This window comes from Cydia pomonella, chromosome 25, assembly GCF_033807575.1.
Source record: "Cydia pomonella isolate Wapato2018A chromosome 25, ilCydPomo1, whole genome shotgun sequence".
NCBI classification, from domain to species: domain Eukaryota; kingdom Metazoa; phylum Arthropoda; class Insecta; order Lepidoptera; family Tortricidae; genus Cydia; species Cydia pomonella.
Window position 1 is genome coordinate 8,365,501 of NC_084727.1, and position 11,144 is coordinate 8,376,644.

Genomic DNA, 11,144 nt, shown 5'->3' on the forward strand with positions numbered 1-11,144 from the left:
AAACGATTATTAACAGCTTGTCAACTTTAGTGGACGTTTATGAATAAGGGGGTTATACTTTAACTTGCAGGTTGTGTGAAAGAAGCCTGGATCAACCACAAGCGCGTGGACTTCGTGAACGCGGCGCGCATGTCGCGCACGGCGGCGGGCTGCGGCGAGGACGAGCCGGCGCCGCCCGCGCCGCCCGCCGTGCTGCAGGACCCCCACCACGCCCCGGTCAGTCCCAGCCTCCACTTTCTCGAAGGCCAACCATAGAGAACCTGAAGAGCTACTGGTTGGACCCAATATATTATTATTATTTATTATTTTAAACTTTATTGCACATAAAAAAAGAGTACAACAGGCGGACTTAATGCCAATAGGCATTCTCTACCAGTCAACCATAAGGCAAAACAGAGAAAATTCAAGGTGGGTGCAGTGAGAATTAAACAAGAAAAAACCGTAAATTTTAAGCGAAATAAAATTTCTAAATAAATACTATAGTATGTTTCATTATACCTTATGACTATGAGTACATAAATATATACATATATATGGATAAACAAGGATAGATACATATACATACAATTGCACGTGCGTTATGGGTTACTTACCGACTAATTCCCACTACGCCTGCCTTAGCACGTGGTTATAAAGCAAACGTTTAAAAGTTAACTTGCTTGGAGCCTGTCTGATCGCCAGAGGGAGCGAATTCCAGAGACGGATTGCTTGTACGGTGAAGGAAGAAGAGAGAAAACCACTATGGTGAGGGAATATATATGCGAAGCGAATTAATATTTTCGGAGAACTTATCATACAACAATGAGTATAAGCAGTGCGTGAACGCTATCTAGTGACATTCAACGTTATAGGTGGAGTGTATTAAAACTGTGACATCTATATACAGAACTGTGAATTGACAATAAGCTACTGAAATAAGCTACTCAGTCAGTTTTACTATTTACATTGGACATCTGTAGTAGTTTTATATATATTATGATTTCCTTGACAAACTTTCTTCTTCGTCAACTTAATGAATTACTCTAGGTACATAATTATGTATGTATGTTTATTTGTATTAAGTAAGTGTGGGTGGTTTTTATCGTTAAAAAGCGACCTCTTGCAGTAAACTTTAACTTTTCGATTGGCATTTGTCGATAAACGATTATGGTTATAGGATTTATAGGCTACGGTGCTGGTAAACAGTTGTACAACACGTGTACTTTTCGGTTATTCCCACTAACTAGTAACTACAAGCGTGTTCAGATATTTGTGAGCGCCTTGGCTGCATAGATATCTGATGGCGACTGTACCAGTAAAACTGTTTTTATTTGTAGTTCACTAAACACTAATCAACGTATAATTATTTATTTAAGTACTTTATATATATTTATACAATACTATTTATGTTGTTTTTAGTGATATTAATTAAACTCTAATAAAATTTTAGTGGTAAACTATTTACTGGGAAAAAAAATCGCAGTAATTACCGCCAACTTGGCTTATGGTTTGGTGGTAATTACTGGGATTTTTTTCCCAGTAGTTACCACTGTTAAGAGGCTGTCAACACCCAATGTCCTTGAAATTGATGTTACTTAAACAGTTTTTTAAGAAATACTAATTTGTTTTAGTGAAGTAAGAAAAATATATGTTCATATTAATTATATTTCAAAGACCGTGGTTGTACTCGATACATGATTCAACGAAATCGGTTTGATAGAAAATAATTGCAAAGATTGGTCTTAAAATCACAATTAAACGGTTTTATGTCTTTATTGTTTTGACTTATGGGTCTGCAATTAATATCACAATTTCAAAACATTTATATCTAAACCGCTGTTGAGTAAAATATTACACTAATAATCCACTTTTTTTATTTAAATATTTTTCTTATTATTCCCTTGCCCAGGCCCAGTAACATGCGACAGTGCTATCTCATTTACTCCGATACAAATAGACAGTGTGCGCGCTTTAGGTATTGACAGCCTCTTAACAACTTGGTGGTAACTAGTGGGAATAATCCGTTCTTTTGTGCAGGATCCATGCGTGCCGAATCCGTGTGCGCGCGGCGGACGTTGTGTGCGCGAGGACGGGCCGTCGGACTACTCGTGCCGCTGCCGCGCGGGCACCGCCGGCGCGCAGTGCGAGCTGCGGACATCTATCGGTAACTATACAAAACAGCTTACATTGCGCGCTTTATGCGGAGTCTTGCAGGAATAGGGCTATTTTAGGCGCGCAATCAAAAGTAAACAATACAAATAGTCGCACCTCAACATGTGCGAGTAAAACGGTCGATGTGTGCGTGAGAACAATGGCGCGCAGTGCGAACGTCTATCGGTAACTATACAATGCGCGCTTTCTGTGAACACTTGCAGGAATAGCGCTGTTTTAGGCGCGCAATCAAAAGTAAACAATACAAATAGTCGCACCTCAACATGTGCGAGTAGAACGGTCGCTGTGTGCGTGAGAACGATGGCGCGCAGTGCGAACTACGGACGTCTATCGGTAACTATACATTGCGCGCTTTATGTGGAGTCTTGCAGGAATAGCGCTGTTTGAGGCGCGCAATCAAATGCAAATAGTAAAAATAGTCGCTCCTCAACATGTGCGAGTAAAACGGTCGCTGTGTGCGTGAGAACGATGGCGCGCAGTGCGAACTACGGACGTCTATCGGTAACTATACATTGCGCGCTTTATGTGGAGTCTTGCAGGAATAGCGCTGTTTTAGGCGCGCAATCAAATGCAAACAGTAAAAATAGTCGCACCTCAACATGTGCGAGTAAAACGGTCGCTGTGTGTGAATAGCGATGCTTTAATCCAACATGTGCAATCATCCCTATTGCTGACTTCCCACACCTGTATTTAAAATAACTAATCTTTTGTTTTAATTAACAGGGGGCGCGCCTGTGATCTCTCAGAAGATGCCGCAGCGGAAGATGGCCATCAACAATGTCCAAGCTTCACCAGGTATGATAACTTTATTACAATTCTATTCATAATTTCGGGGTTAGTCCTGTAGTACTAAAACTTTGTTTTTCTACTCGTAGACTATAATGGTTGAATTAAGATTTCTTATACCAAAGCAATTATATTGCTTACTTTTCATAGAAATATTTTTGTATAGAACAAAGAGCGTACTCCCATCTTAAAGGCCGGCAACGCACTTACAACCCCTCTGGTGTTGCAGGTGTCCATGGGCGGCGGTAATCGCTTACCATCAGGTTGTCCGTCTGCTCGTTTGCCTCCTGTATAAAAAAAAGTGGCCTTAAGTGCCAATTACATCCACATTTTATCAGGCCTGATATCAGACCCGATTTCGCGTCCGAGCAAGAGTATTTTTCCGTTTCACCTAATATCAGCTTATGGTTAACAATATTTCAAATGTAAGAAAAAATCATATGCAAAAATATCGAATTTTGAACCTTTTGTAGCAATTAGAGACAAAGTATTATGTACATTTCAAATATTGTTAACGATGTGCTGGTATTCCGTGAAACGGAAAACAATTACCAGGCCTGAAATCGGTACTGATTTCCGGCCCGATATCTGAAGTGTGGATGTAATTGGCTCTTTAGGATAAAGTTGTGCGACTTTTAATCCGTAGGTTCCGGGTTCAAACCCCAGTAGTGCCTATGTCTGTTATTGGGATTGGTTGCCAAGCGGTCCCCAGGCTCCCGCGAGCCTTGGCAAAAAGCTGGGACGGCTCACGTTACAATTGATATCAATACGCTGTTTCATGTCCACTCTGAATAACTGTCATTGTGAATATTATAGTAGGGAGCGTGCATAAACAGTAGGGTGAAGTGTCAATGTAGGTACATGTTTATGTTTCCGATTCAGGCCACAAGATGGCAGACCCTCCAACACGCACGGCTCCTATAATGTATGTTCGTCTTTTCCAGCCGCCCCGTCTCACAAACAGCAGGCTGAGCACGCCCCCGCCGCTGCACCCAATGGAGCCTGTAGAAAGGTATTTAAAGAGTTACTCCTTAACCCTTTGAGTGCTTTATATCATAAACACAAACATCACTGAAACGCCAACCTCCCGGGCGCGAGGGAGCTAATGTTAACCTTACTCAAATGTGCGAAGGTTACTTTGACAGCGTCCGCCATTACACCTATAGTTGTCCTTGGCGCTGTGGGCACGACTAGTAACGACGACTTTAGGTGTTCTTGGCGTTCAAAAGGTTAAATTTAGCAACCTCATACAAACCTCTGTTTTATTTCTCTTTCAAATATAAATGTCAAATACGCGGGCGGAACGATTATCAAACGTTTGTACCTACTGCGAAAACAGGCACTGTATTTTAACGATCTCGATGAAATATGCTATATGTGGGTTTTCGGGGGCGAAACATGGATCTTGCTAAGTCTTATCTCTGGGAAAACGAGCATTTTTGAGTTTTTATGTTTTCCGAGCAAAGCTAGATCCCCCGCATATTATCCTTTAACGGGCATAAATGTGTCAGATATTACGCAAAATTGAACCCTATCGCTTTGTAATAAGGTTCAAAATAATTGTTCGTCAGGAAGCGACTCGAGAATACATAGTGGAAGGCAGCTGCCGCAGCCGCCGCGCTGTCCGCTCCGCGCGCTGCGCCGGCACTAGGAACGGTTGCGGCAAGCAGCACTGCTGCGCGCCGCGCAAGACCAAGAAGAGGAAGGTATGTGTCTCGCTCTAACACCGTATCTACAATGTGCTGTCTCTGTCACACTAATACGTAGTAGAGAGTAACCGCTGCAGCACTGCTGCCCGCCGCGCAAGACCAAGAAGAGTGAGGTACGTGTGTTCTGTCATGCCAGAGTATTCTTTAATATTTGTTAGAAGAGATGGGTGAGTTTGTTTATTTTGGGAACAGACAAATATTCCGAAATATATTTTTTCCGACTTACATAACCTCGACTTTTATAAACCCAAATTTTTTTTAATGTCCAAAATATCGAAATTACGATTTTGAAAACCACGTTATAAGAGAATCACGACTGTGCTATCTCCGTATACTTAAAATCCGATTGTCATTTGAACGAAAACTTAGTTTCGATTAAAAAAAAACGAAAATTATTTTTCCGAATTTGTTTCTCCGAAAAATCATTTATAACCGATCGATCGACAGAAATTCGATCTATGTAAACTTGGAATAATGAAATTCGTGATTATCAAAATAAGACTTACCGAACCCACTTAGACTTAAAAGTCTAAGTGGGTCCGGTACTAACCAAAATCCGAATCGGAGCACCCCACCTTTCCACGTGGTCTTGTCTGTCCTACCCCTAGAGTGTATGTAAAAAGCCGGTGCACGGAGTGGAAGCAGCCCTCGCCAGCCGTACAATAAAGCTCATTTGTGCCTGCGCTTTGACTCGCAAGGGCGAAGGGGCTGCTTTGCCCGTAGCGCCGGAGCAGAGGGCTTACCGCGAACCACGTTCGACGTGTTGCCTCCCTGTCACACTTACGTACGAATTTACAGGTGCGATAGAGAGGTAACACGGTAGGCCCTCAGATGCGGAGCACAACTCTTATGACTGTACAGAATATACAACCTTTCTGACTTTCGCATTTTTGTTGATTAAATCGGAATTCAAAATTTCGAAATAATGGCAATTCGGAATTCGTGATTACAAAAATCGTAAACGTTAAATTCGGTGTTTGTCACTATCATTTCTTCCTGAGTCATGGATGTTTTCTATGTATTTAAATATTTGTATATTATTTATATCGTTGTCTGAGTACCCACAACACAAGCCTTCTTGTGCGTACCGTGGGACTTAGTCAATTTGTGTAAAAATGTACCTATAATATTTATTTCATTTATTTCCACAGATTCGACTGGTATGCCCCGACGGTACACGCATGAGCAAGGACATCGAGATAGTGCGCAAATGCGCGTGTGGCAAAAAGTGCGCGAGAACCACCCCTTTCCACTAAAGACTGCGATTTAGGTCCAAAGCATTTCACCGACAATGGCATTTAATAGGCTAAAATCAGGCTAAGTTATCCTCACAAGGCCCAATGTCCTGTAAAAACTAAATGTCCGGTCCTCGAAGATTATGGACGGTAGAGAAAGGACAACAATCTCTCTCTTCTCTTCGACAAGTTTTAATAATAGTTCCTAATCTCTCCGGTGGCGCTAGGTAGGCTCATGGATATTACATGAACCATAGATAATATAGAGATGAAATGGGTAGGGGCAACAAATAACCCGACCAAATTACGTAGGTTGTTTTTGGTATGTTGTCAGGAATTTTAAAACGTGTTTAATTTTGTCGCATTGCGTATGTTCTGTATCTCACGGGCGCACGCGTATAGCACATCTATTTAAAATGCTAGGTCTATGACATTTCATTTCGGTGTATTGTGGCGCCATCTATTTCATGTTTTTTGATGGACACTTTCCATACTTAGAGATTTTGCTCCTTTTTTGACACTCCATAAATCGAAGATATTTGTTATACCTGAAACTTTAAAACAAAATTTTTACTTTGTTAATTATCTACAGGAATAGTCCTGCGGTGGCAGCATGGTTCCATTTTTATCACCTGTCACAATGCCGTTACTTTCGCACTTACATACTTGTTAGAAGGTGACAGGCATGGTGACAAATGATAAAGAGCCGACCATCTTAGCCCTACTGGTCTAATAAAAACGAATAGTTGACTTTTCTATTAAATATCTCAATGAAACAAAGAAACTAAAATGGGTTTTTTACTTGTAAAATAAATTGAATGCCATTTGTCTGTTCATGTAAATTGGGCCTAAAAAAAATTAGCTGTCGACTTGTTAGTTTGCATATTGACTGAATAGTGTATGTGTAAACTATCAAGTTTGCAGTTATTTCTCCGTTTTAGTTTTTAACTGTCAACACTGGCCTTTTAATGACAAAATTAACTTCTTAAATCTCATTAGAAAAGCAAAACCCCCGAAATAGTAGTTTTTTTTCTAAACTGGCAACATTCTTGACAGGACTGAAGCAACGCGCCAACTGACAATAATTTTGAGCGTGCAACTTGTTTGTAAAGTGGAGTCCAATAAAAATAGCAAATAATGTAACTTCGTAATCACGCACTGTTTGACGACAATGTTGATCTTATCAACAATTTATATACTTAAATGTTTTATTTGTGTAATTTTTTTGTTAAAATACATGTTAATTAATAAATTTTCATTGAAATCAACCTCCAATGCATAACATTTTTAGGTTAGATATCAAATGCCAACAAAAACTGTCACATTTTTTAAATTATTTGCTTTCTCTATTGGATTTCAGTATAGCGATAGGTCACGGGTAGACTTGATGAAATAACGAATTTACCAAATGTACATGTACGAACGTAGTGGCGGCCTAAAAACGTAAAATGTAAAGGTTTTTCAAATATATAGTGAACATTTAGAATTATCTTTAGAGGTACCATCTTAAAATTAGTAGATATCATGATTTATTTGCATAAAGATTAAAAAAAAAATCTGATACTGCTATGCAAATACGGAAATATGTTTTGAAATAGAAGTTGATGGTTATTCGTTATATACACAGTTTTTCACATTAAAGCACATAAAATACAAAATATTCTGAAAATACCTACAACATTGACATGTATTTAAGGATTCTAAGGGCACTAAGAATGGCGCTAGTTCAGTGGTGTCACTCTCGAATTCGAGCCAATCGTGTAGTCTAATGCAACTAATTGCGACCGATCGCGCGCATGATGCGAACTCATCTACCAATCGCGTTGTGGCGTTAGACCGCACGATTGGCTCGAATTCGTGTGCGTGACACCGCTGTACTGGCCCCATTTTATATGTAAATGATCTACAATATTTTATACACGAATGTAGGTATCTACTGATTTATAGATGGTATTACCAATATTGTAATAAGAACATAACCTCACTTTTTATAAAATATTTAATAGGTACCGCGTGTAGATTTAAAATATTCATCACGGTATTTTATCACTCTAAAACTGTACTACCAGAAGGGTATATTCCCCATATTTAATTGCAACAAAAACTTTGTTCGCAAATAAAAAAAGCAATGAAGTTTAATTATGTGTTCATTTAATGTAATTATAATTAATATTTATTATTTTAAAGTTGTTTAATTAGTATTTGATAGTTTTAAGTTAGTTAATAATATTTAGCTTTAATTAATTCATGAATCAGTTTAAAACAGAAATATATCGAGTCGAAAACTTAAGTCTTGCCAGCTCTCTTTGAAGTATGCCATAATTTTTTAAAATTCTACTTAAAAATCATTGTTTGGCCTGTCGTGGGCTTTAAAATAAGTATTCGTATCACAAAGTTAAGATATAATAAGCCATGATAAAGTAGTCATAGTTAATATTATAAATGTACTCATATCCGTTTGTGACTGAAGTTCTTTTGTAAAATAAAAATATATAAAATATTTATTGCCATTTTGTTGCTAAAGTAGGCTTATTAATTGTAAATTTATTAGATGTTAAGAGTATGTAAATCTTACTGTTTAGTGAAACGTGTATTGCATTCCGTATTTATTTCTACCATTTTGGTAGTTTTATTTTTCGTATGTTACCCCTGGAGATAAAACTACCAACCACTAGATTATAGCAGCATAAAATCTGTAAAATGTTTTTATATGAACTCGAGCAGCAGTATCGCATTTTTTGTATTTTTTTTTATTAGACCTTTAATTGCTATTTGTCTCTTTACTATTATTTTTCAGAAGAGGGAAACGATAACGCAACCTGGGCTCGTTTCATAAAGGTTTTAGAAAGGACTTCCCTGTGTTTTTCATATTTACGTTACGTTACTTTTTTTGTAAAACGGGCACATCTTCTAATATTAGTTTACTTAAATAAGTTTCCATTGCTGCTATTAAGTGCTATTTATTGTCTGGTTTGACATAAAAAAAAGAACTGTTAAATATTCACACAACAACGCATTTAACGACCTAAAATATTTTATATCAGTATTAAAAACTAACAAAAAACGATAGACAAATCTTTCAAAACCATCCTAAGCCATCATTCAGTGTTGCCATTTGAAAATATTCTTGCCATGTCTTGCTTCAAAAAAGCTACCACAAAATTGGGTATGTATAGTCCGTCGTAAGCTAACTTTACATCGACTTTTAAGGGAGAGGACATAAAAGTGCTGGCTTAAACGACATGATTAATAGTACATTGTGTATTAAGGGCGGTAAACAAGAATTTACGAACAAAGGTCAGGGCTTAATTGACACGAATTCGTAATTCTTGTACCGCCCGTGGCACACACAATGTTTTTCATTACACTTGTGAGTAAAAAACTAAATCATATGCGACATATTTCTTGAATATGGTGACATTTCAAACATTCGTCCGCCATATTGTCATTTTTGACAGGAAAGGCTTCGAAGGCACATCTATTCGGCATTCAGCCACGATTGAAAATTGTGTAAATAATATTTTAAGTGGCTATTATAAATGAATCAAATTACACAAACTAAACTATTACATTATAAACGTCAATATTTTAAAAGTAAAACTCATTTATATCTACTTGATTCGTATGGATTAGTGACATAATTTAGCTCATTTTCTCAGTATGCTGGCATACAATAATACCGTTTAGGAGCAAGTGTGATGAAAAGGTTTTCTTATATTCAGTTAATTATGTCGTTATTTAACAATTTAAACGCCAAATACATCAACTGACGCCCGCGGCTACAACCCAATATCAACCTTCCTGCATTAGGTTCAAGGTTCACGATGACGTGATGGCGTTCAAAGGCTTATCTATCTATACACTTACCATATCTATTTTCCGTAAAGGGCCAATTAGCTACATCCATACGGTCAAATCGGGACTGATTTCGGGCCTGATAATCGTTTTCGTTTCACGGAACATCAACACATCGTTAACAATATTTGAAATGTTAAAAATCAGTCAGCAATTGCCAAAAATGTTTTATAATTTTGCATATAAACCATTTTTTTACAATTCAAATATTGTAAACGATGTGCTGATATTTGGTGAAACGGAAAAATATTATTTCTTGGGCCCGAAATCAGGTCTGATATCTGGCCTGATAAAGTGTGGACGTAATTGGCACTTTAGGTTTATACTATTGATCAGTAAAGTGTGGGCAAAGGTATGGGTTTGGATGGATTTGTCTGTTTTAGTTTAAGTAGGTGTTAAGTGTTTTAATTTGTAGTTCGATGTGATGCTTAAACACTCATCTGTATACTATTCTATTTCTGTGTTTTTTTGTCATTGATTTCATGTTCTCCCAATTGGTGAAAGAGATAAAGTGGAGTTGGTCTTTCAAAAAATATCGATTAATTCTGTTTATTGCTGTGAATACAAAGAAATATACTTACTTGTTTTTTTAAACACATACTTAAGTTGCGCGGTCATGTGTAATATTTTTATACCCAGTCAAACAACTTTGTCAGTAGAAAAAGGCGCGAAATTAAAATCCTCTATGAGAAGATAAACCTTAAGCGCTTACATTTTTTTTTCAATTTGCCGCTCTTTTCTACTAACGGAAATTGCTTGAGACAGATTATACATTTTTTTTAAAGAAATATAGAAAAAAGTATAGTTTGGAGATGAGTGGCTTATATCGAGTGATGACGTCATCGTCGCATGCGCTTCTTAATAATTAAAATATAATAATTATTGTCTATGAACTTTATAATTTATTTGATGTAATAAAAGAGGATGTTAGATATATTCGTGCCTTTTACTTGTTTTCAAAACTACCTATAAATGTAAATACCCCTATAATGGAACAGGCACCAGTAATGGGATGGTATAGACAAATTCTGTAAAAACAAGTATTTACCATTAGTTTTTAATCGCTGACAACACTTTACCATAAATAAGAGCCAAAGAGGTGCTTCAGTTTAATTTGCCATTGATATTTGTGAAATTGAATAGAATGGCGCCATACCACCATAAACCATAGTTTTAATTGGTTAATCATATTGAAACCAAGTTCAGTAGCTTTCATTAAATACATAGAATACATAAATAACGAATTGGACATTCAACTTTTAAAGCATAAAGCGGTAGAAATTTTACAAATGTCGGTGAAATATCGAAAATACTCCAAATATTCTCTTAAATGTCCCATGATTGGTGCCGTTAACATACGTTGCAATGACAAATCCATTTAGCCGTCAAATTATTTTGCATTTACTTC

The 11,144-nt window shown here is 37.3% G+C and overlaps 1 protein-coding gene across 2 annotated transcripts in view; it reads left to right on the forward strand.

Annotated features, from left to right (window-relative positions):
- LOC133531768 (protein slit) overlaps positions 1-10,672 on the forward strand; it is a 126,195-nt gene extending 115,523 nt beyond the window's left edge. For both annotated transcript variants that reach the window (XM_061870155.1, XM_061870156.1), the window contains 6 exons: positions 71-216; positions 2,017-2,143; positions 2,875-2,946; positions 3,882-3,949; positions 4,509-4,643; positions 5,798-10,672. In XM_061870155.1, coding sequence (XP_061726139.1) covers positions 71-216; positions 2,017-2,143; positions 2,875-2,946; positions 3,882-3,949; positions 4,509-4,643; positions 5,798-5,902 — 653 coding nt within the window. In that variant the 3' untranslated portion in view covers positions 5,903-10,672. The remainder of the gene's footprint in view (positions 1-70; positions 217-2,016; positions 2,144-2,874; positions 2,947-3,881; positions 3,950-4,508; positions 4,644-5,797) is intronic.
- The last annotated feature ends 472 nt before the right edge of the window (positions 10,673-11,144 follow it).